The sequence below is a fragment of the Anabrus simplex genome, chromosome 1 (genome assembly GCF_040414725.1).
Source record: "Anabrus simplex isolate iqAnaSimp1 chromosome 1, ASM4041472v1, whole genome shotgun sequence".
Classification (NCBI taxonomy): domain Eukaryota; kingdom Metazoa; phylum Arthropoda; class Insecta; order Orthoptera; family Tettigoniidae; genus Anabrus; species Anabrus simplex.
In genome coordinates, this window is record NC_090265.1 from 511,675,319 (window position 1) to 511,702,784 (window position 27,466).

General features: G+C 39.7%; 1 protein-coding gene across 5 annotated transcripts in view; it reads left to right on the plus strand.

Annotated features, from left to right (window-relative positions):
* LOC136857044 (uncharacterized) overlaps positions 1 to 27,466 on the plus strand; it is a 572,347-nt gene that overhangs the window by 170,996 nt on the left and 373,885 nt on the right. For 4 of the 5 annotated variants that reach the window (XM_067135398.2, XM_067135399.2, XM_067135400.2 and 1 more), the window contains one exon: positions 8,963 to 9,073. In XM_067135398.2, the coding sequence (XP_066991499.2) occupies positions 8,963 to 9,073 (111 nt within the window). Of the gene's footprint in view, positions 1 to 328; positions 448 to 8,962; positions 9,074 to 27,466 lie in introns of those variants that run through there. The other variant, XM_067135402.2, reaches the window with a different exon arrangement.

Below are 27,466 nucleotides of genomic sequence, written 5' to 3' on the forward strand. Positions count from 1 at the left end.
TGAGCAGAATTAAAAAGGCAGTGTTGCATCAAGAGTTAATTCACATTGGACCTTTATTTGGGGTAAGTACGGGATTAAGATCACAATACTCTATAAATTAATAATATGCATTTGTGTAACATTTCCCCCCTTTTCCAGAGCATTTTTAAGTATATAAGTAGTTTACCATAATTTACACTTTACCCCCGTTTACATGAGTATTCTCTGGGTCCTTTAAAAAGTGTAAAAGCAAAGTAATACTGTATTTAGGATGTCTATTCTCCCAGGTAGATGGAATAAGAAGAGAAACTGAATAAGGTGCAGCAAAGCTAATGCAGGAAGCTCACAGTTGCAGTATTGCGTTAGAAAGAAGTCGGCTCATGGAGGAAACTGTCTTTACACCAGTCTGTTTTCTGACTAACTTCGCTGTACAGAAGCGACATCTACAGGACTCGGGATATCATATTCGTAAGTTAGAAGCAACAGATATGAAAGTATCGAGAATGATTGGTGGTACAAATAGGTTGGAACAATGACAGGAGGGTACTTGGAATGTGGATGTAAAGGCTTAATTAGGATGGCACTCAATGCATGGAGCTGTATGTATCAACTGGCTTTGGCGGCGAGGCATGTGAGGCGAATGGAAGATAATGATGGACTTTATCATGGACGTTAAGAGAAGTAGAGGAAGGCAAAGGTGATAGTGGTTTCTATTGATTTAAAGATAAGTGGTATGGAATTATACAAGACCTCAGATCAAGTTAGAAATAGAACATTATGGAGGTGTTCAGTTAATTTACAGAGGCTTGCAGACTGAATGCTGAAAGACATAACAGTCTATAATAATGTATGTAGTTAATCACTCATGTGATGCAACAATTACACCCTGGGAGCTTGTGTACATTTGTACGTTACATCAAAAAATTTTTTATGCAAAATAATTCTAGTTGGATTTTCTTCACTGCTGTTAGCTCTGTAGATTTATCCCATTTTGATCTGGATAGTTTTAAGAATTTTTAAATAAATTTTACTGTCCCATAATTACAATATAATTATTTATATCACATTCTCATTACATTTCATTGCTGCAAAATCATTTGTTTATATAGAAACAGTTTTTGTTTGGACATATCTTGAAGATGCAGGATTCGAGACTTCTGAAACAACTAGTATGACACAATCTCGTCTCAAAAAATACCACGACAAGATGTAAATGCTATAATCTATTAGCTTCATAGTCCGTATTGATAGTTCAAGCACACAGGTATGGAGGATGAGTTCTTCACCTAATCAATACTTTATTTTACATAGTGTTAATATTATTATTTACATAAAAGGACAGTACCGGTTTTGACTTGTAAATAGGTCATCTTTAGCTGTTGAAGAACCTGCTTAATAGCGACTACAGAATAAATACTACTAAAATTAAAATTAAACAAGAATGCCATTAAAATAAACATGAATGCCACTATTCTAAAAAAAATACTTAAGGTTAAGATATATACGTATAGTAGAGTTTTGGGGGTTAGAGGGCTTTTTCCCTTGCCACATGATTTCTACATATTTCAAAAATTGTATCTGCTGAGGTTGGATACAATTCTAAGAGTTTATCAAGAATCACTGACATTCTGGTGTCAGGTGCAATGATTGTAAGCCTGCTACATTGGGCGCACCGGCAGATGTTTTTCTATTCGATACAACAAACACATGAAAGCCACTAAATATAGTCACTTTTCATCCAAAGGGCAACATGTTGAGGAACACAAGTATAAATTCACTAATATAGAGGATGACATGAATATTTTAAATATGAATCCCCACAGGCTCATTGCTCAATATAATGGAAGATTTTTTACATCAACATGGACCAGTGCGCTAATCCTAAGTTCATCTTAAATGAAATCACAGACAAAACAAACATTCTTTTCAACACAGCCATACCCAATCTAAAAGACACATATTTAAAAAGAATCAGCAAACACAAACCCACACACACCCCACCCCACACTACTCCCTCAACAAGCTGCTTCCTCCTCCCCTCTCTTTCTTAACGCTACGACAGCCACAAAACATACACGCAACAATGTGCAACACGCTCCCAACTATGCTCGTGGACATATCCAGCTCACACGTAAGTAACACACACACGTACACCATGTACACAACCTATTTAACAGGCACACTCTATCAGTTATCTAATACCTACCTTCTTTTTCTTCTTTCCCAGATTTTTTAAATTTACCTGAGGGAATGCAAGTATGAAGAGGAAGTTTGTACTAGCATGTCATTCGGTATTGATATAGAGTGAGAGTGAGCTATGTATCTGTAAACAGGTTACTAAACCTCTTATTCTAATGAACACGATGTCCCCGCATATTTGCGGCCCAACAATGCACTTTGAATCATCTCATAAAATCGTTGGACACAGTGTTGGAATTTAACATTAGATAGCCGAGCCTGACACCAGAATGTCAGTGATTCTTCATAAACTCTAAGAATTGTATCCAATTTGAATGTCAACAAATATAATTATTGAAATATGTAGAAATCATGGGGCCAGGATAAAAGCCCTTGAACCCCCAAAACTGTACCATATGTATACATCTTAACGTTAAGTATTTTTTAGTACAGTGGCATTCACTAACATGTTTTTCAGCATTGATATAGACTGAGATTAAGCTATGTATCTGTAAACAGGTTACTGAACATCTTATTCTAATGAATACGACGTCCCCGCATATTTGCTGCCCAACATCTCATTAAACTGTTGGACATAGTATTTGCATTTAACATAGATATTCAAACTTGACACCAGAATGTCAGTAATTCTTGATAAACTTTTAGAATTGTATCCAACCTCAGCAAATATAATTTTTTAAATATGTAGAAATCGTGGGGCCAGGGAAAAAGCCCTCTAACCCCCAAAACTGTACGATATGTATATACCTTACATACATACATACATACGTACATACATACATACATACATACATTATCATTATAGACTGTTATGCCTTTCAGCGTTCAATCTGCAAGCCTCTGTGAATTTACTAAACGTCGCCACAATCCTCGATTTGCAACTAGTGATGTGGCCTCATTTAGTTCTATACCTCTTATCTTTAAATCGTTAGAAAACGAGTCCAACCATCGTCGTCTTGGTCTACCTCTACTTCTCTTACCCTCCATAGCAGAGTCCATTATCCTCCTAGGTAACCTATCCTCCTCCATTCGCCTCACGTGACCCCACCACCGAAGCCGGTTTATGCGCACAGCTTCATCCATCGAGTTCATTCCTAAATTAGCCTTTATCTCCTCATTCTCAGTACCCTCCTGCCATTGTTCCCACCTGCTTGTACCAGCAATCATTCTTGCTACTTTCATGTCTGTTACTTCTAACTTATGAATAAGATATCCTGAGTCCACCCAGCTTTCGCTCCCGTAAAGCAAAGTTAGTCTGAAAACAGACTGATGTAAAGATAGTTTCGTCTCGGAGCTGACTTCCTTCTTACAGAATACAGTCGATCACAGCTGCGAGCTCACTGCATTAGCTTTACGGCACCTTGATTCAATCTCACTTACTATATTACCATCCTGGAGAACACACAACCTTAATACTTGAAATTATCGACCTGTTCTAGCTTTGTATCACCAATCTGACATTCAGTTCTGTTGAATTTCTTACCTACTGACATCAATTTAGTCTTCGAGAGGCTAATTTTCATACCATACTCATTGCACCTATTTTCAAGTTCCACGATATTAGACTGTAGGCTTTCGGCACAATCTGCCATTAAGACCAAGTCGTCAGCATAGGCCAGACTGCTTACTACATTTCCACCTAATTGAATCCCTCCCTGCCATTTTATACCTTTCAGCAGTTGATCCATGTAAACTATGAACAGCAGAGTTGAAAGATTACAGCCTTGTCTAACCCCTGTAAGTACCCTGAACCAAGAACTCATTCTGCCATCAATTCTCATTGAAGCCGAATTGTCAACATAAATGCCTTTGATTGCTTTTAATAATCTGCCTTTAATTCCATAGTCCCCCAGTATGGCGAACATCTTTTCCCTCGGTAGCCTGTCATATGCTTTCTCTAGATCTACGAAACATAAACTCAACTGCCTATTCCTCTCGTAGCATTTTTCAATTACCTGGCGCATACTGAAAATCTGATCCTGACAGCCTCTCTGTGGTCTGAAACCACACTGGTTTTCATCCAACTTCCTTTCAACGACTGATCGCACCCTCCCTTCCAAAATGCCAGTGAATACTTTGCCTGGTATACTAATCAGTGAGATACCTCGATAGTTGTTGCAATCCTTCCTGTTCCCTTGCTTATAGATAGGGGCAGTTACTGCTTTTGCCCAATCAGAAGGTACCTTACCAACACTCCACGCTAATTTTACTACTCTATGAAGCCATTTCATCCCTGCCTTCCCACTATACTTCACCATTTCAGGTCTAATTTCATCTAATCCTGCTGCCTTATGACAATGGAGTTCCTTTACCATCCTTTCCACTTTCTCAAGCATAATTTCACCAACATCATTTTCCTCCTCCCCTTGAGCTTTGCTGTTCACAACACCACCAGGATGATTTCCTTTTACATTGAGAAGATGTTCAAAATATTCCCTCCACCTCTCCAGTGATTCCCTGGGATCTATTATGAGTCCACCTGAATTACTCAAAACACTGTTCATTTCCTTTTTCCTTCCCTTCCTAAGATTCTTTATTATTGTCCAGAAAGGTTTCCCTGCTGCTTGACCTAGCCTTTCCAGGTTGTTACCAAAATCTTCCCATGACTTCTTTTTGGATTCAACAATTATTTGTTTCGCTCTGTTTCTTTCATCTACATACAAATCCCTATCTGCCTCAGCCCTTGTTTGGAGCCATTTCTTATAAGCCTTCTTTTTACGTTTACAAGCTGCTCTCACTTCATCATTCCACCAAGATGTTCGCCTTTTCCCACCTTTACACACAGTTGTTCCAAGGCATTCCCTGGCTGTTTCTACTACAGCATCCCTGTATGCCACCCATTCACTTTCTATATCCTGAACCTGCTTAATGTCTACTGTTCGAAACTTCTCACTAATCATATCCATGTACTTCCGTCTAATTTCCTCGTCCTGGAGATTTTCTACCCTTATTCGTTTGTAGACAGATTTCACTTTCTCCACCTTAGGCCTAGAGATACTTAGTTCACTACAGATCAGATAGTGATCTGTATCATCGAAAAATCCCCGGAAAACTCGTACATTCCTAACAGATTTCCTGAATTCGAAGTCTGTTAAGATATAGTCTATTATGGATCTGGTACCCCTAGCCTCCCATGTGTAGCGGTGAATAGCCTTATGCTTGAAGAATGTATTCGTAACAGCTAAACCCATACTAGCACAGAAGTCCAGCAAACGCTTCCCATTCCCATTAGCTTCCATATCTTCCCCACATTTACCAATCACCCTTTCATATCCTTCAGTTCTATTCCCAACTCTCGCATTGAAATCGCCCATTAGCACTATTCTATCCTTGCTGTTTACCCTGACCACGATGTCACTCAATGCTTCATAAAACTTGTCAACTTCATCCTCATCTGCACCCTCACATGGTGAATACACGTACACAATTCTTGTCTTAATTCCTCCCACTGACAAATCTACCCACATCATTCGCTCATTTACGTGCCTAACAGAAACTATGTTGCGTGCAATGGTATTCCTGATAAAGAGCCCTACCCCAGACTCTGCCCTTCCCTTTCTAACACCCGTCAAGTACACTTTATAATCTCCTATCTCTTCCTCGTTATCTCCCCTTACCCGAATATCACTTACTCCTAGCACATCCAGATGCATCCTCTTTGCTGACTCAGCCAGTTCTACTTTCTTTCTTCCATAAGCCCCATTAATATTGATAGCTCCCCATCAAATTCCATTTCGTTCGCCAAGTTGTTTCCAAGGAGTCCCTCGCCTGTCAAACGGGAGTGGGACTCCGTTACTCCCATAGGTCCGAGGCTTGCTTAAAATGTTCTGAGCTCGGTCGATTCATGAAGCAGGATGCTGCCCTACTTGCACATAGTCCAAGTGAGGATCTCTCCTCTAACGGGTTATGGACCACCGATGGATTGTATAGTCCTAGCCGCCTGAGCACAAGGAGGGCCAGGACTCAGAATATGTCCGAGATGCCCACTCCCATTCCATAGCAACTGGTATCCCGACTCTCAGGACCACTTACTAGGCCACTCAGCCGTTGCCCATGGTTCACGAACTAGGACGTGACTACAGTAACCCACAAACATGAACCATGTATATATACACTGACTGACAGAGCAAATGCAACACCAAGAAGGAGTGGTCAGAACTTTATGCCAATTGCAAGGTAGACTGACGTCACTGAGGTATGCTCATGATGTGAAATGCGCCGCTGTGCTGCGCACGTAGCGAACGATAAATGGGACACGGCGTTGGCGAATGGCCCACTTCGTACCGTGATTTCTCAGCCGACAGTCATTGTAGAACGTGTCGTCGTGTGCCACAGGACACGTGTATAGCTAAGAATGCCAGGCCGCCGTCAACGGAGGCATTACCAGCAGACAGACGACTTTACGAGGGGTATGGTGATCGGGCTGAGAAGGGCAGGTTGGTCACTTCGTCAAATCGCAGCCGATACCCATAGGGATGTGTCCACGGTGCAGCGCCTGTGGCAAAGATGGTTGGCGCAGGGATATGTGGCACGTGCGAGGGGTCCAGGCGCAGCCGGAGTGACGTCAGCACGCGAGGATCGGCGCTTCCGCCGCCAAGCGGTGGCAGCCCCGCACGCCACGTCAACCGCCATTCTTCAGCATGTGCAAGACACCCTGGCTGTTCCAATATCGACCAGAACAATTTCCCGTCCATTGGTTGAAGGAGGCCTGCACTCCCGGCGTCCGCTCAGAAGACTACCATTGACTCCACAGCATAGACGTGGACGCCTGGCATGGTGCCGGGCTAGAGCGACTTGGATGAGGGAATGGCGGAACGTCATGTTCTCCGATGAGTCACGCTTCTGTTCTGTCAGTGATAGTCACCGCAGAAGAGTGTGGCGTCAGCGTGGAGAAAGGTCAAATCCGGCAGTAACTGTGGAGCGCCCTACCGCTAGACAACGCGGCATCATGGTTTGGGGCGCTATTGCGTATGATTCCACGTCGCCTCTAGTGCGTATTCAAGGCACGTTTAATGCCCACCGCTACGTGCAGCATGTGCTGCGGCCGGTGGCACTCCCGTACCTTCAGGAGCTGCCCAATGCTCTGTTTCAGCAGGATAATGCCCGCCTACACACTGCTCGCATCTCCCAACAAGCTCTACGAGGTGTACAGATGCTTCCGTGGCCAGCGTACTCTCCGGATCTCTCACCAATCGAACACGTGTGGGATCTCATTGGACGCCGTTTGCAAACTCTGCCCCAGCCTCGTACGGACGACCAACTGTGGCAAATGGTTGACAGAGAATGGAGAACCATCCCTCAGGACACCATCCGCACTCTTATTGACTCTGTACCTCGACGTGTTTCTGCGTGCATCGCCGCTCGCGGTGGTCCTACATCCTACTGAGTCGATGCCGTGCGCATTGTGTAACCTGCATATCGGTTTGAAATAAACATCAATTATTCGTCCGTGCCGTCTCTGTTTTTTCCCCAACTTTCATCCCTTTCGAACCACTCCTTCTTGGTGTTGCAGTTGCTCTGCCAGTCAGTGTGTGTGTGTATATATATATATACATACCTTAACCTTAAGTATTTTATAGAATAGTGGCATTAATGTTTATTTTAATGGCATTCTTGTTTAATTTTAATTTTAGTAGTATTTATTCTGTACAGTCGCTAATAAGCAGGTTCTACAACAGCTGAAGATGACCTATTTACAGGTCGAATCCGGTATTGTCCTTTTATGTAAATAATATTGACACTATGTAAAATAAAGTATTGACTAGGTGGAGAACTCATCCTTCATACTTGTGTGAAGATGTAAATGGATCAGAGAAGTAAGAGAGGATCTGAAGGAAATAGGCCCTACAACAGAAGCCACCACAAATAAGATAAAATTGAATTCAAAAGTCGAGAATACAAACCTCCACTTTACCTTTACGCGAAACAAACCAACAACCGAGGAAGGGGTGCGAAGGTCGGAGCGTCTGAAGAAGTACTGGGAGGACCGCATAGCCCGAACAATCCCTTCAAAGAAACCTGAACGATAAACAATGCAGTTATTAAAGAAGAAGTAGCAGTTTTTACTTTCGGAAATGACGAGGCTTTGACTAACTATAGATTTAGATAGAAATGAAATTTTGTCCTTGGCTCTTTGTGTTCTAACAGTTACTCTTGCCCTCTAATTTTCTCTTGTTCCAATACCTATCTTAGCTACTTCATTTTGTGGATGCCCTGTGTTTTCCTATATATGTTCCTTGTGTCCTGTCTTGTTTCCCATTAGTCATCTGTGTACTTTTATGTTATAAAAACTTTGCGGAATGGGTTTGCCTGGCTGTTTTCTAGTTCCTTTTAAGACAATCGCTGGCACCTTTCTTTTTCTCTCTCTTGTTTCTTGTGTTTATCATGTTTTCTCCTGGTCCTTCTCTTCATACATCATGATTTATTGGAAACTCTCTTTAGGAAGTTGAGCATCCATTGTATTGATAGAGCTGGAAAACATAATTGACCTGCTTCTGAGTTGCAAAGACAGATTAAGAACAGAATTGAAATCTGGTGCTGTTTTATGAAATCAACAGTGTTGAAAGATGTGAGCTTATTCTTTTTTTTTTGCTTGTATTATGTTTGTCCTAGTGCTCTTCCTGTTGCTTCCTTTGCCCATACTAGCCACCTATTGTGTTTATTCTTGTGTTTGCATTATCCTTTATTGCTTTCGATTCACATTCCTTTTTTTTTTGTTCTCCCCACATGTTATTTGTACCATCCTAAGTATATAAACTAATGCTACATTTATGTTTGTGTACAGTCAAGAACAAGCAACTCTGAAAGCTAAGCAGCGCATGTTACGAGAAGATTGGGAGTTATTCAAAGCACAGCGCAAACTTATTCAGCAGAAGATGTGGAATAAAACTGCGAGGTAAGATGTATGGAAAACTTGTGAATGGTTCATCATATATTATTAGCATATACCAGAGCTATTAAATTAGGTTTCTCGTAATGCCACTTCAAAAAGTGTTAACGATAGATTAGCCACACTTGCTGATAACAAAGATATTGCATAGATATGCACATGAAGTTTTTAAACTTCAGGTTAGGTTGTAATAATAAATATGATATCCAGTTTTAGTGAACTTTATCTGAATAAATTATGTCCGTTGTGTAATACTCCCTAAAGAAGAAAGGAAATCTTGTAATTTTTGGAAATGTAGCAGTCTGAAGAAAGCAATGTTAATTTTGCATGAAGTGCTTGTAAGCTTCTAAAAATAGAACCGCCAGAATACATTATACACCTATTACTGCCTTTGCAGTTATTTTAATTGCTATTGGAAATTATTATATTTTCATGCTTAAAATTAATTACAGTGAAACCTCGTTAAGACATTCCTGCAAGAAAATGCACTACTGAATATATTACACAAATGTGAACTATCCTACAGGGATATGAAAATGTTAGATTGTGTACTATATACTGTATCTACCATTTCTAAATATGAGAGGAAAGTATTAAAAGGTTTGATAAACACGAGAGAATAAATATGAAAATCCCTTCCGCTGGGGCTTATAAAATAACAACTGTCCACTGAAAGATGTAAAAAGCACCAGACCACAAATATGAGAACATTTGTATGGGGGCCTGTAAAAATATCAAAGTATTATTTGTTCTCAAACAAATGTTAGTAGAAGCCTCTTATTTTGCACAAATGGATTATTAAACACACTCTTTAAACAGTGAAGTGGAGGTTACACTTTACCATGTGCGACTGCGAGAGAATGACTATGCCAGCCATTTTGAATCCGACCAAACTTGAGATCGAGTCTAAATCCGAAGGCGCGAGTTTCAAGATCCGTGCCACCTCTGCACGCTTGAAGATGCAGATGCCAGTCTACTTTCTGACAGATTTTAATTTTATCTTCATTCGTACGGAATTTCACAACCTTTTCCGTATCTATAACTAGGCTATCATAAGACAAATATGCACCATACTAATCTACTTCACCAGATTATGTTTCTAAAACATACATTAGCTATCACGTGACAAATTTTCGCTACCGTTTATTGCTCCACTCAATATGAAGTCAATTTCTCACTTGTGAATGGCCGGGCTGAATGGCTCAGAGGGTTGAAGTGCTGGCCTTCTGACCCTAACTTGGCAAGTTCGATCCTGGCTCAGTCCGGTGATATTTAAAGGTGCTCAAATACATCAACCGTGTGTTGGTAGATTTACTGGCACGTAAAAGAACTCCTCCTACGGGACTAAATTCCGGCATCTCGGAGTCTCCGAAAACCGTAAAAGTAGTTAGTGGGACGTAAAGCAATTAACATTAAATAACTTCTGAATGAAAAGCGAAATACAAGCACAATCAGGCTCATTGTGTTATTCAGAAATCTCGCTGCTAACTGGGAGCAAAGCTTAACATTCCTGATGTTTGCTCTCCCCGAAGGTGCAACTTAACCTTCAAGTTCAGGAATTCAAGGCCTTTTCCCAATCACGCAACTGTGGTATCGGCTCTTACCCAGGGTGAAAAAAAAAAAAAAATATCAAAATTAATTATTTTTTTAATGTAAATTGACTTGCTTCCATTAATTCCATGTGGAACGTGGGTCCTCGACAAAATTTTTCCAGCTTGTTCTATCTGCCGCCAATGCTTTCACCTCCCTCCATGTCTTGTTAACTCCAGCAATCTCCTTGTCTATGGTTCTCCTCCAGGTAATCCTCACTGAGCTCGATAGCTGTAGTAGCTTAAGTGCGGCCAGTATCCAGTAATCCGGAGATAGTGGGTTCGAGCCCCACAGTCAGCAGCCCTGAAGATGGTTTTCCGTAGTTTCCCATTTTCACACCAGGCAAATGCCGGGGCTGTACCTTAATTAAGGCCACGGCCGCTTCCTTCCAATTCCTAGGCCTTTCCTATCCCATCGTCGCCTTAAGACATATCTGTGTCGGTGCGACTTAAAGCAAATAGCAGATAATCCTCGGTCTGTCTTGCCTGCGACTGCCTAGTGGATTCCAGCTCAATGATTGCCGTGTGATACTTTCTTGTGGTCTTCTTAGGGTGTGCCCAATCCTTCTCCATTTTCTTCTCATTATCTGTTCCGGTATGGTACTTTGATTTGTGGCCTCCCAATGGTCTTTGTTTGAGATGGTCTTTGGCCACCATATTCTCATAATGCATCTCAAACACAGATTTATAAAAGTCTGTAACCTTGTGGTAATGTCACTTTCCAGGTCTCACTTCCATACAGTAACACAGATTTAACATTTGAGTTGAATATCCTTAGCTTCTCCATGTTGGCCGTAATTGTGCAAAAGCTCCTTTGGCTTTATTTATACGACTCACCACATCTTTAAAAGCGCCTCCATCCTGGCTTACTGTGTGTGTGTTCAGTCCACAGCCCTAAGGCTGGTTGGATCCTCAACAGCTGTCAACAGCTGTCATAGATAGCCTAGGCACCTATGCTTCCTAAATAGCAAAATTCTTGTACACTTTCTATATCCATTCCATCTAGAGTCAAGCTAGAATTGTTACGATGGTTTATGCGCATTTCCTTAGCCTTTTTGTTATTATTCTTTAAGCCTACTTCTTTAGCTTCTTTTTTTAAGCCATTCAGTTTGATTTCCATGTCCAGAAAACATTCTGCAAAAAGACAGAGGTCATCCGCATAATCCAGTTCCTCCAATCGCTTATTAAATCCCTACTGAAAGCCATGCTTTCTATTCGTTCTCTCTCTCAGCATACAATCCAGTGTCATGATAAACAAGATTGGTGACAGTAGACATCCTTGTCTTACAATTAAATTGAAATAAGATATATAATAGTTCAACCTTTTCAATACAAGTAGAATTAGAAATCTAATGTTACGTTCCTAGTTGATTACATGTGGTATCGGTTTCGACCACTGTTCCGGGTCATCATCAGCCGATTACTTAAAAATTGATCACAACATAATTTGATAACACTAATCGTTCCTCGGTACTGCACTAAGACATCTGAAAATCCCTAAAGTAGGAGTCTGTAACATCATCAGTTTTCGAGAGATATGTATCAGAATTCAACTCCTCCTTCACTTCTTTTCTCTCCCCCCTTCCCCCTTTAAGTGGATTGTCCAAAAACAAAGATACATGTTTCTTTATTTTTAAAGGAGATTCCAAATACCAATTTTCCTTACATGTTACGTTTTTGAGATATAATGCTGTAAATATAATCGTTTTAAAAATGTACCCAATTTTTCAATTCTTTCTACCCCTTCAGTGGATTTTATGAAAACAAAAAATGTATGTTTATTTTAACGATGATTCCAAATACCAGTGTTTACCTCTGTAACTTGTTATGTTTTTGAGATACTTTTCTAAAAAATTCACCTCATTTTCACTTCTTTTAATCTCTCTTAAGTGAATTATTAAAAAAAAAAAAAGTGTGCTTCTTTATTTTTAAGGGAGATTTCAAATACCAATTTTCACGTTTGTAACATTTTAAGTTTTTGAGATATATGTATCCTCATAAAAATAATTCAACCTGTTTTCAGTCCTTTTAACCCCCTTAAATGGATTTTCCAAAAACAATTACAGTAGAACCTCGATAATTTGAAATCGGTTATTTCAAAATCCCACCTAATTCGAAGAAGCTCTCGGTTCTGGAAACATGAGATACAGTTTTGCATGTTATTTAAATTGTTTAATTCGAAATACGGATAATTCATAATTCGAAGTACAATGTTGGCCCCATTACTGAAATTCAGACTTTTAATTCGAAAATGCCTTTACATTTTAAAACAACAGTATGTTACAGAGTAAGTTCAACTCAAAATTTATCCGTGTCATAATAGTACGCGTGTTCCGGAACGTGGATGGGTAGTTTTGCGCACTTACACTCAATTCGGTGGGTCTACAGTGCACTTCATGATTGCTCAGTTGAATGAAATTGGAATTCTTTTGTATTCAACCTTTTAAGGAACGCTGTAATATCATGCAACAGGCAGTGTATGGAAAAACAGGATCCGCGAACATTGGCGATGCCGACAGTTGACGAAAAAGTGTGGCTCATATTATAAATAAGAAGGCACCGAACAATATTGTCATTGCCGACTAAACTGCGTGGCTTTATTTTAATGCGAGCCCGAACGGTCTTATGGTTCTAAAGGAGAAAGTGCCAGCCGGAGAATCGTATAAGGGTGGGGGATAGTGGTCATTGTAGTGCGTTGCAGTGCACATGGAAGCGAGAAACTTTATCCCCTCATCATAGGCAAGTTCGATAAGCCACAATGTTTTAAGGGTGTTGGGCACTTTCCATGCCAGTACAAAGCATCTAAAAATTCATACAGTACAGGAAAAAAAAAAAAAATGTATTTACACAGGGGAACCAGCAAAATTTATCCTCGTCTTTGAATTTTTTTTCTTTTGTTGCGTGAGGTTATGTTTGTGGGTGATTTATCCAAGTGCATTATTTGAACATTGTAAATGCACCTTCTTGGATACATTTCGGAAATAGTTTTTTCCATTGCATTTGAAAGGTTTAAACTGTGAATCGAGGTGATTGCATGTATTAATGGGTCTTAGAATACTTTGTGACGTGTCGAGTGTATACATTTCTGAAGTACAAAAGAAGTGCCACGGCGGGAAATTGTACAAGGATAGAGTAGATTTTAAGTTGGATTTTAAGGGCATCGGGTACTTTCTGTGTAAATACAAGGCATTTAAAATGCATACAGTATAGTAATCCAATGAATAAAGCACTTGCACATGGGAGCCGGCGTAGATTTCTCCTCATCTTTGAATCGTGCTTTTTTCCTTCTTTCTTGCGTTGCATGAGGTTATGTTTGTCAGTGAGATATCCAGGTGCATTATTTGAATACTGTAAATGCACCTTCTTGGATACATTTTAGAAATAGTACTTTTTTCATGGCATTTGAAAGGTATAAACTGTGAATCAAGGTTAACTGCATGCAGTAACGGGCCTTAGAATATTTTGTAACGCGGCAAGGGTTGGTACTTCTGAATTGCGAATTGGCGGTTAATTCGAAATCACGTAATTGAATGTCCTATTTTTGAGTCCCAACGACTTCGAATTAACAAGATTTTACTGTAAAAAAGTGTTACTTTACTTTTAAAGGAGCAAATACCAATTTTCACGTCTGTAACATTCTGTTTTTGAGATTTAAGTATCCCCAGTAAAAGATTCAACCACGTCTTCTGTCCTTTTCACCCCCACCCCTTAAGTGGATTTTCCGAAAGAAAAAAATGTGTTTCATCATAAAAATGATTTCAAATAGCAATTTTTATGTCCATAATATATTTTTTTGTGATCTACTAATTTAAAAAATCCACCCAATTTTCACTTCTTTACCCCCTTTAGTGGATTCTTTGAAAACAAAAAAATGTGTGTTTATTTTTTATAGGAGATTCCATATACCAATTTAAACATCTTCAGTTTTGAGATATACTCATTTTAAAAATTCACCCCCATTTCCACCTCTTTCCACCCCCACCTCCCCCTTTTTGTGTGGATTTTCAGAAAACAAACAACATACATGGTTTTTAAATTTTTAAAGGAGATTCCATTTACCAAACTTCACTTTGCTAACAATCTTCAGTATTTTCATAAAAAGGATTTAACCCCTTTTTCACTTACTATTACGCCCCTTGAGTGGATTTTTGGGGGAAAAAATTGTGTTTCTTCGTTTTTAATGGAGATTCTAAATACCAATTTTGACGTCTTTAAACTGTTAAGTTTTTGAGATATATACTGATTTTAAAAATTCACTCCCCTTTTTACCCCCTTAGCGATGGAATATCCAAAAGTTCTTCCTTTTAAGCACCTACAATGTAATATAAATGTATCCTCAAAATTTAATTTCTGTAAAGTAGTTTTGGCTTGGTGATGATGAATCCGTAAGTCAGGGCATGTTATTTTATATATCATTGCTGCCGGGAGAAAACCTCCTATGTTAAATATTTTAGCTCAGAACTTTGGCTGGTAAGGTTCTTTCGTGTGGTTAGGAGTGCGCAGCTGTGAGCTTGCATGCGGGAGATAGTGGGTTTGAATCCCACTTTTGGCAGCCCTGAAGATGGTTTTTCGTGGTTTCCCATTTTCACACCAGGCAAATGCTGGGGCTGTACCTTAACCCATTCACGTACCATTTAATTGAACTTACTTGTGCCTTGGTGTACCATTTATTTTCATTACTTTTCATGATATCACCAACACTGAAAAAGCATGGTATACAGCAACACTATTTATGTCACCAGTTGCGATGTATGAATAATACTCTGGAGTATTACTTACGTGCTCCCAGTTCCATTACCTATCATGGAAAATATGATTAGAAGTCGTCGTTGTGGCATCAGTAGTAGGCCTAAAATTCAGTGACATACTTGCTGGCAAAACAGCACTTTTTTCACCCTATCAGTATATAGTATTTCAAAGGATCTCTCACTAATCAGCAATACTAATAAGGGTAAACTTCTAAATGAATTAGAGAATATGTATATTTTTCGGGACAAAACATTTATAAAGATCGCAACCTTAACGACGATACGGAAGTTAAGAGTCCCTTATATATGTTAACGCCTAAGTTACTAGAAACAGTCAATCTAAAGAAAAAAATCCCACAAACATTTAAATTAGTCATATCAACAACTCCACTTATCCCCTCGAATACTAAGCCTGCACTTGCCCCTCCAAACAGTCCCCCTCCCACATTGACACCGACGTGTAATGCTCCGCCCAATTCCACTCCCCCTCAGCATGCTCCCCTCCCTCCGTCCCGTCCTTACAACACGCGAAATAGGAACTCCAGACAGACCAACGCTGCTAACACAACAAGATAGATATACATACGGTGTTCGAGTAAGTACCCACTTTACATAACACACTATACTGGACATTTACATACGTTTTAAACACACACGTCAAATACATCTTTTTGTTCTTTTGCAGTTTAATGACACACTATTCATCGAGGTTCCTACATCTTTTAGAAGACTACACTTTTACATGAAAATCAAGTATAACCTTCAAATACTGATATAATCTCTCCTCATAGCAGCTCCAACCAGTACACTTTCGCAACGGTTATATCGGAGAGTATCTTAAACCAATCAACTTACTGAAGATACATCATAACATTTGCCTTTTCTTAACCTGTCTTTTAATGTTGGAACGTATAATACAAACAAAATTCACCCTCTGACCTACATTAGCAGCTACCACAGCAAATATATGCTGACGTTTACAACGAAGAGGATCCATTTCAGTTCCAGACACATGCCGTTTTTTAGAACTTTATATCGATGCAAATACTTTTTAGACAAGATTTTAAATTAGTCTACAATAATTTTAACAAGTGCTTATACTTCCCGATATCATATTTCTTAACCACTGTTCCATAAATTTTAATATCATAACAAATCTTAGCTCAATTCTTATAAACCATAAATGTTATCGTCTTTTTAAAAATGTTTGTTTTAAGATTAGTTAATATGTTGATGATGCCCAATAAGAAGGGTGAAACATGTCCATAATATTCACATTTTTGATGTCTAATTAACCACATAACGTGGTACTGTATGAATTGAATAGGTTGAATAATAAATGTATACCTTGTGTAAATTGAGATTGCTGTTTTCAATACGGACTAAAAATGAAAGTAATGACTTGTAACTTCATAATGTATGTGCTGCTGGTCAGTATATCTCGAAAAATATTATCACATAGGAGGTTTTGTCCCGGCAATGACGATATATAGATAAATAGCATTGGGTTTCGCATAATCGCGCGGGCATGTTATGCAAAATATTAATCTATGCATATGCTAAGTAATGGCATATAAGGGGACGAGTGTATCACGTGTGTGGAGCATGAGTTTATACTATTTTCGAAAGGCTTTTTAGAGACTGATTGTCTCGCTCTCATATTTCCTATGAGGAAATAAAGATGTGTTAATATGGTATTATTGTCTCAAAACCTGACTATTGCTACAAGGCTAAAAATTTATCTGTGTAAATGAGTGACCTCATTGTCCAGCCTGCTCAATTATGAAGTCTGGTAAGACAGGTCAATAAAATAAATAAATTTTCAGCCTTGTAGCAGTAGTCAGGTTTTGAGACAATAATACCATATTACTCCTGTATTGTTTGAATTTATAGTGGCAGTGTTCTTAATTGTTATTAGAAGTGTTATTGAATTTAATGTGCGATTATGGGGAAGCCGTCATAGGTACAAAGCTAAGGAATCGGACCGAGTGAATTGGTGTCGTGCAGTTAGGGGCGCACTGCTATTAGCTTACATTGCGGAGATAGTTGTTTGAATCCCCCAGGCGGCAGCCCTGAAGATGATTTTCTGTCGTTTCCCATTTTCACACCAGACAAATGTTACGGCTCTACTTTAGGTAAGGCTACTGCTACTTCCTTCCCACTCCCAGCCCTTTCCTATCCCATTGTCGCCACAAAACCTATTTTTGTCAGTGCGAGATAAAGCTAATTGTACAATGTTGAGACAAGTAAAGTTTTAAAGCATGTATGCACCCAGTGGCTTTCTGTGGGCAAATGTTTATCAGGTTGTTGGAACAGTGGCAGCCTTTGTCCAGTCTGCTCAATTATGAAGTGAAGTCTGGTAAGACAGGTCAGCTCAGAAGTCTCGAAAGTTACCATTTTCCACAGATGAAACAAACATCAGTCAAGGGTGCTGCCCCTTCAAGAAAAAGAACCAATGAATCACCAGTCCCATGTACTTCTTCACCCAAAACAACAAAACAGGATTCCTTTATTAAGTGCAGTCTTGTGAAACCTTTTTATGTTCCTATTATCAAATTTAAATACGCTTTTATGTCTGGTTTTATCAAATGTTATACCTACATTTGATAAATCAAATTTAATTTTGCACTCAAGTGTGCCTCACATCCATTTACTGCAAGATCTGATGCTGGACACATTAAGGAATTTGTACAACCTTCAGTGGTTAAATCCTCCTCTCTTTTGGAAGTTGATTACCACGGCAGGGGAAACCGGAAGAATGGTTGTGACCTCGTCATTGGTAGTTGCACTTCCCAAATTGTAAAACATCTGAAGCATGGGGAGAAGGAGCAGCTCCTGGATGAGGACAGACGATGGGTGCTACTGGAGTTAGAGAGGGCAAGTGGCATTGAGTAACTCACCGTTCACAGGATATTACGTAATGAGCTGCAACTGCCCAAAGTGGCATCGCGGTGGGTACTGCATGCAGTGACGGAAGTTCAAAGGTGGGTGCGCTATGCAATATGCTCGGACCATCTTGCACGCTGGCAACAGGGCGGCGATCAGTCCTTGTCAGGAATAATCGCCATCGGTGAATTTTTGGCCAGAACATACGAACCAGAACTGAAATGTCAGTCCGTGGAGTGGCAACACGCTGGATCACCAAGGAGGCAGAAGGTTCGCCAGAATCCTCCCCCAGTCAAATTGATGGTGATTGTCGCATATGACGTCAGGGTTATTTTTTGCCACTTTGTTCCACATGGCAGAACAGTGACCGCACAGTACTACAGGGACTTCCTGGTGCGACAGGTACAACGTGGCATTCGGGAGAAACTTCCGAATCTTGTGGACAGTGCAATAATCCTGCATGACAATGCAAAACCACATAAATATAGTGTGTGTAGGGTAGCTACTGCAGCGTTGGGGATGGGAAGAATTGGAGAACCCGCCGTACTCTCCCGACATTGCGCTCTGACCTTGATCTCATTCGAAAGATTAAGGAACCACTACGTGGTAGGTGATTTGCAACACGAGAGGACATTCCTAATGCTGTGCGCCAACAAGTGACCCGATTCACACATGGTGCGGCGAATGTTGAGGCAGATGGTATTAAACACCTCCCACATCATTGGCAGCGTGTAGTGTCAGTAGCTGGGGACTACTTTGAGGGTCTTTAGGCACAGGTTTGTTGTTTCACTTCGTGTACTGTGTTGTCATTCTTTTGCACCGGCAAGTTCATATTGTCCTATATACTACCGTAATAAATTAGTGTGTTACAATATTTCAGTGCTATTCATTGTCCGCACATGTAGTTAACACCTTGTCCTTTTGTCTGTATACGTCACATTCTCCAACCGGACTGGTATCTTCAAGAAAAATAATAGTTGCCATGACTTTTGCCCCAACTCTCGTATTTATGGAGGACTGGTGTCTTTACGTTTCAATTCAAATTTGCCCCTTCTAAATTATGCGGCACGAATGTAGCCGTGTTGGGAATGTATCTTCAAACACCATATTTATTAACAATCAACTGTTTGATTATTTATCTGTACCAACACAAATATTCACAAGACTAAAAATTCTCCAAACAGGTGGAGACGAGTGCATGAATATTGATAACAGACAAACTAGCCCTAACGCTCCCAAATTTGCCAGTAATAATGGATCAGTCAGTACAAGGGTTCTGATTATAACCGAAGGATATTGCACAGATGAATATAGGAATTTTTAAAGGGCATAATAATATTATCATTACGACAGGATTCTCCTTTACTGTACTACAGCGGCCGTGGTTCGATGTGTATCTGAGTTTATCTACTTTACCACTAAGCACCCACCTCTAAATTGCTTTTCTGCTCTGAATCATCTTTTTCATAGGTTCTTAATGTCCCATAACTACAATCCCATAACCATAATGAATAGAAATGAATGCTTGAGAATAAAATTTCTTTACACGAAATGTGGCGTTTCTCTAATGTGAATTACGTTAAATCGAATATACGAGGACGATTTGAAAAGTTTTCGGAATCACCGCTAGATGTCAGTGCTAGAGCAACGAGGTTCCCGCGCAATAATTGCACATCCTTTGTGAGTGAACACGTGGCCCGTCAGTGCTCTAGCTGCAGGAGTGTGGTAGTGACGACTCTTTGTGGTTGTTCCCGCGTAGTGATTTGTGACAATGGAAAAAAAACTGAGATTCGAGCAGTTATTAAATACTTTGTAAAGAAAGGTATGAAAGCAAAGGAAATTCATGCTGACTTTCAGAACACATTGGGGGACTCTGCTCCTTCATTTTCAACTGTTACCAAGTGGACCAGCGAGTTTAAATATGGTCGGGAGATCTTGGATGATGATCCGCATAGTGGACGGCCAAAAAGTGTTACGACCCCAGAATTTATCACAAAAGTGCATAATATGGTCATGGAGGATTGTCGACTGAAAGTACGGGAGATTGCTGAAGCTGTAGGGATGTCTTCTGAACGGGTATATTATATTTTAACCAAACAGTTGAATATGAAAAAATTATCCGCAAGATGGGTGCTGGGGCTCTTGACATTGGACAATAAACGCACCAAATTGGAAATGTGTGAACAAAGTCTGGCCCGTTTTCAGTGCAACCAACAAGATTTTTTGCACTGGTTTGTGACTACAGATGAAACTTGGGTCCACTACTATACCCCAGAGACAAAACAGCAGTCAAAGCAGTGGAAACATGCTGATTCACCAGCACCAAAGAAAGCAAAGGCAGTGTGTTTGGTCATGGCCTCAGTTTTCTGGGATGCAAAAGGCATTCTGCTGATAGATTATGTTCCTACTGGCCAAACAATTATGGGGCAATACTATGCAAACCTCCTAGACCAACTACAGGAAAAGATACGGTAAACAAGGCCTGGTTTGGCAAAGAAAGAGGTCATCTTTCATCAGGACGAGACTCCGCCGCACCCAAGTGTTATTGCCATGGCAAAACTTCATGAACTGGGGTATGAATTGTTGCCACATCCACCTTATTCACCTGATTTGGCACTATCAGACTTTCATCTATTCCCAAAGCTAAAAATTTTCCTCAGTGGGCGGAGATTTTCTACAAGGGAAGAACTGACAGCCGAATTGGAGAGGTATTTTGCAGGCCTGGAGGAATCTCATTTTCGAGGTGGGATCAAGGCGGTGGAACATCGCTGGACCATATGCATTAGTCTACAGGGAGACTATGTTGAAAAATAAAAGCAGTTCCACCGAGGTAAAATAATTCTAGTACATTCCGAGAACTTTCAAACCACCTACATAAAATAACACTGCTCTTCCGTAATAATTTTCAGGACTTGAAATTTCTTCCGTTAAACGCAGGTTTACGCTAAATCAAGGTCCTTTAATTTTTCCATTTCCCCCACTCTTAATTTTACTAGCACAACTCTGTGATCTCCTTCAAATTCTTCTCGTGTCCTTTCCACCAGAAAGTAATCAATTACTGATTTTATTCTTCTGTCACTCCAGCCATATTTTCTAATATTCCTGCTGTTTCTCTTCTGAAACCGTATGTTGCCTACATTCATGCAGTTCCTCTCACAAAACGAAACTAGCGTACAGCCTTCATTCCTTTTCCCATATTCATATGTTCTGAATACTTCTTACTTTCCTTAAGTTTCCCACCTGAGTGTTTAAATCAACCATTATAATCACTTCTACGTCAGTTATCTCCTTTCCTGGTTTCTTCAGGAATTCCTCAATATCCTCCTCTTTGTTTGCTGTCTGTGGTAAATACACTTTATGATGTCCTTCACTTCGTTTCTCATTCTCAGTCTAATTTTCTTTAATTTCTTTATCCTGTCGCTGATGTATTCCACCATATCAACATACTTTATCCTGCTATTTAAAATTATCAGGCCCACTCAATTTTTTTACCTCTTAAAACACCACTCCAGCATAGTCTTAATTATGCTCTCCTCTTTTTCTTTCCCCGTCTATTATTTCTCTACCCTCTTTCCCCATAAAATCCAGCGCTTCTGCCTTTTGTGTTGGCATCATAAGGGTGATAATGCCCATCTTCATGATGTTGGCTACTGGTTGTCCTTTTCCAAGGCAAGTTTAAAAGTACCATATTCATATTCAGGCTATTCTTATAGTGGGGTTGCCACTCCCAGAGGTATGTTATACCTACTTCCACGTGTAATTTCAGGCTGCTTCTCACAAGTACAGACGCCTTTTGCAATCGCTTATTCTTCTGCCACCCCAGCCATATTTTCTAATATTCCTTCTGTTTTTCTTCTGAAATCATATGTTGCCCGCATTCATGCAATTCCTCTCACAAAAGTAAACTAATTTACCGCCTTCATTCCTTTTTCCATATCCATATGGTCTGAATACTTATTCCTTTCCTTGTCTTATACAATTGTGTAACCATTGCACAATACCAAGATTTATCACATTTTTTCACAAACAATCATTGCAGGAAATTTTTTGTCCTGTTACAAAAATATTTTTTGCAATTCATGCTCTGAAATGACAGTTTGAGGAACGAAAGATGTCACAGAATATAATATTACATGGGAAATTTTTGTGACTGAATAAACTGAACAATGAAAATGGAAAAACCACAGTGCCGGGAACGATGTATCATGTTTATACTGTATCTCATTGAGAGTTGCAGAGGTGTGTTATAATACATTTTATTATGATAATACAGCAGTCAAAATAGCCTCCGTGGCTCAGGCGGCAGCGCAGTCATTCTCTCGCCGCTGGGTTCCGTGGTTCAAATCTTGGTCACACCATGTGAGATTTGTGCTGGCCAAAGCAGAGACGGGTCAGGTTTTACTCCGGTTTTCCCTGTCATCTTTCATTTCAGCAACACTCTCCATTACCCTTTCATTACATCTGTCATTCATTAATCATTGCCCCAGAGGAGTGCGACAGACTTCGGCAGCTGGCACAATTCCTATAGTCACCCTAAGATGGGGGCTTCATTCCCATTCCTGATCCGGTCGAATGGAAGCAGGCTGTGGATTTTCAGTTCAGCAGTCAAAGTGATCGCTCTGGTGATTGTAGGTATACTTGTTACTAACATCTTTCCATTGATGCAGTATTAGTTATATTTTGTATGGATGATCCTGAACACTAATTTGTAAATGTCATTGCAGCTCAGTATCCTTTGATAAAAAGTGTAGTAAGATTACAAATGATTTCTAGTACAGTGAAACCTCGGAATGCGAGTAACTTGGTATACGAGTCTTTTGCAAGACAAGCAAAATTTTAAATAAATTGTAATTTAAGCGAGTGAGGTTCCGCAATACGAGCGTCACGTGTGCCTACGTTTTCCCCTCCCCTGTTCGTTTGTTGAATGTATGAACGAGATCTTTGGTCCTGTAGTGAAGAAATACCTGTCAGTAAATAATCTACTGCTCAAAGTCTTGCTGGTTATGGTCAATGCTCCTGCTCATCCTCCAGGCCTTCAGGGCTTGAGGACGACTTGCTGGAGGAATTCAAGTTCGTTAAGGTTAAGTTCCTTCCTCCCAACACTCCTCTACTACTCCAGCCTATGGATCAGCAAGTAATTTCGAAGTGACTGAAGAAACAAACCTTAACCTCCGAGAGTTTGAGAGAAATAATTTCCCCATCATGAACTGCCTGAAGATCATCGATAAAGCCTGGGATGGAGTCACCAAGACAATTCTCACTTCCGCTTGGAGAAAGCTGTGGCCTGACTGTGTTCTTGGACGTGACTTTGAGGAGATTGTTGGTGACAATGAGCCGCCGATTGTCGATGAAATTGTGTCCTTAGGGAAGACTATGGGGCTGGAGGTGAATGATGTGGACGTTCAAGAGCTGGTGGATGAACATAGCCAGGAACTAACCACCAACGAACAAATGGACCTGCATCGCGAACAACAGGAGTAGGTTATGGAGATCTCGACCGGGGAAAAGGAGGAGGAAAAGTCAATGGAATCTCTCACTTCAACTGAGATTCGGGAGAAGTGCAAAATGTGGGAAATGGTGCAAAATTTTGTAGGAGAAACCACCCGAATAAGCCTGTAGCAGTGCGATCGATGAATCAGTTCAATGACAATGCAATGTCACATTTTCGTGAAATCCTCAAAAAGAGGCTAAAGCAACACTCATTGGACAGGTTCCCCGTTTAAGTTGCACGAAAAGAAAACAATTCCAGTGAGCCAACAGATAAGCGATTCCGTTCGTGAAATTCGTGCTACACAGTAACTGTTCTCATGTCATCTCTCGTCTCCCTCACACCAACAATGATTCTATTGTAAGGAAAAGTGCACTTTAATTTGTTTTAAATATTATGTGTTAGATCTGGTATGAGAATACATTTTTTTGTGTTGTGGACGAATCATCCGCGTATCAATTGTTTCTTATGGGAAAACTTGCTTTGATATACGAGCACTTTGGATTCTAAGCATGTTGAAGTCAAATAAATATTAAAGTTTATTTATTCCACCTGTTCAATACATATGTATTAGTACTATGTAGTACTATATGGGAAATGGTGCAGTATTAGTACTATGTAATACTATGTATGTAAGTATTGAACAGGTGGAATAAATAAACTTAAATATTTATTTGACTTCATTGTACATTTCAATACGGACCTAAACATGAGAATTATAACATGTAATTACAAGCATGTTGCCAGAACGAATTATGCTCGCAATCCAAGGTTCCACTGTATTTAACTTCAAAATGAAATGCTGTAACAGGCGAAGGCCACATGTAAACAGTGTCTTAGGATGGCAGCAATTACAACATTACAAGGGATTAATTTCATACTTGGTTCTGTATTGACTTAAAAATTATTTAATTTATATTGTTCTTTAATGCCTCTGTTCTTTAAAAGAATATATTTGTATTGGTCCATCTGTTCAGTACAATGTTGATACAAGCCACATAGTACTAAATGGAATGTACAGTTACAGAAATTTTTTTGCTAGTGGCTTTACGTCGCACTAACACAGATAGGTCTTATGGCGACGATGGGATAGGAAAGGCCTAGGAGTTGAAAGGATGCGGCCATGTCCTTAATTAAGGTACAGCCCCAGCATTTGCCTGGTGTGAAAATGGGGAACCACGGAAAACCATTTTCAGGGCTGCGATAGTGGGATTCAAACCCACTATCTCCCGGATGCAAGCTCACAGCCAGGCGCCCCCTAACCGCATGGCCAACTCGCCCGGTGTCATTGAAACTAGTAAAATCTTGATTGTCCAAGTGGACGAACACAAATATATTCTTTTAACCTTTTCCCTGTCGAGGTTTGCTGAGCAGGCGAACACTCTGGTCCGTTTAAAAATAAAAAAGCACGTATCCCTTTTACATAACTTTCTTTGCTGGTTATATTAGCCCTGCTGTCCAATATAGGGTCGGGGGTGAGATGGGATTATTTTTACTTTACAGCCAAATGCCCTTCCTGATGCCAACCTCAGTTGAAAAGATAATGAAGATGAAATGAATGATTGTAAATGAAACTGGGTAAGAAAGTGGAAGTAATAGGCTGTAGCCTGTAGCCTGTAAATAGGTACTGTCCCAGCATTTGCTTGGAAGCAAAAAAGGGAAACCACAGAACTTCCCAGGACAGCTGACGGTGGGGTTTGAGCCCACTCGTATCCCGAATGCAGAGTTTGGCTCCACAGTCATAGCATGTTAACATGCAGGACTGCTCCGTTGAAATATAATGATAAACGATTGATCCAAGAACTGCTATTATCGAAATCATTAATATTTAAAAAAAGAGAAGCATATGTGAGGACGAGGTGACAATTCCGCATCAGATTCATCATTACTACTTTGTTTGGTACTTCCTTGTTTGTTCAGTATCGTCCTCTTTATCTTCTCCATCTTCCTTATCAGAATCTAGTTTCTGGAATTACTGTTTTTGAGGAAACATTCAACTTCTTCATCAACAAGAGATGAATGTATACTTCAAGGCAGCATGATAACTACACATTAGTGGGAGAGATGTTTCACTCCAAAGCTGAAATAACGTGAGATCACAGTGAAAACACATAAAAGGGAGTGGTATATCTGCCGTACAGAACTACTTTGTTTATTACCATGGAATTTTAAAGCATGACAGTGTATCCCATTCATACAAGATTTCGAAGAAGTAGACACTGCATCAAAACGTATATGTGTGGGGTTTTCGGACGAGGCACGGCGTTCAATTACCGTAAATATACAGGTGTGGCATTGAATGGGTTAAAGAATTACAGTAGAACTCCGCCTAACCGAAACCGGCTTAACCGAAATGCTCTGGCAAAATTGTATTTTAATATTTTGTCTTGACCCTCTTGTTCGTAGCCGTCGATATTAGTAATTCTCTTGCTATATGTGCTGAAAACTACTAGGCAAACCCTATTTTTTTATATCATGACATATCAAAATGCACATGTAGCATTAAACAAAACAGTTTGTTTCTTACTAACGAGTTCGTTCCATGTAACCTTTTTTCTTGAACAAGCAGGAATTACTACTACTACTACTACTACTACTACTACTACTACTACTACTACTGCATTATTATTATTATTATTATTATTATTATTATTATTATTATTATTATTATTATTATTATTATTATTATTATTATTATTATTATGGTATTATTCGTCATGAAGATTATGTAAACTGTGGTTAACGTTGCTTCTGTTGTGGGAGTTTCATCTTGTTTGCTGCTCGGACTATACTGCCATTTCTGTTAGGAAACCAGGGAAGTCCAACGACCCTTCTCCATTTGTGTTTTTCTTTCACCCAACGTCGTTCCACTGGCCTTGCGGTTTTATACTGTAGTTCCAATGCTTTTCTTACCCCATTGCAAAAGAAATTGTTTCATTATTTCAGATTGCTTTGTGCTTTGTTGAACAAAGCAACGAATGTACACCTGCTGATGTATTGTTTATTAAACGGTGGCGCGATATAGCTGCACCAGGAAAATTCAGGCGAAAATCAGAATGAGTGACATTATGTAAATATTTTAATGTTAAATTACTGTATGCAGCTTTGCTTAACAGGGTTTACGCATTTTTATTTCGACATTTAACTTCCGAAAATATTTGTCTTGTGTCATCCGAAAAAAAGAAAAGCTACAACCGAAGTGGCTCTGCCCCTTTTATTTCGGATAAATGGGGTTCTGCTATATATATATAAAGAAAACAATTAACCATTCGCTCAATCCCACTGGATGCTGGGATGTATCAATTAGGGCCTTTGTTCAGGATCTAGTCTTAGAGGTTCCGAGGGCTACAAGTTGAAAAGTTCTGGTATTATAAACGTGTTATACTCATGAGTCTGAGTATTTATGCATGCGTGATTAAACTAAATGCCTTCTCAATTCTTTACTTAAATCTATTTTCTCCTGCTATGCGTGTTACTGAGAAATGATTAAAATCTTTGATTAAAATCTTAGTCTAACCTTGTCATCTAGGTCTCCCTCTGCTTCTCTTACCCTTGAGGCCGGGCATGTGCAGGCTTGGCTTTCTAGAAAAACCTATAAGCAGCCACCACCAGTACACTAGTGATGCCTTTTGGACTAACAATAACTCGTGTGATCATGAAAGGTTTCCCTTTCAGGAGTTGTTTTTTC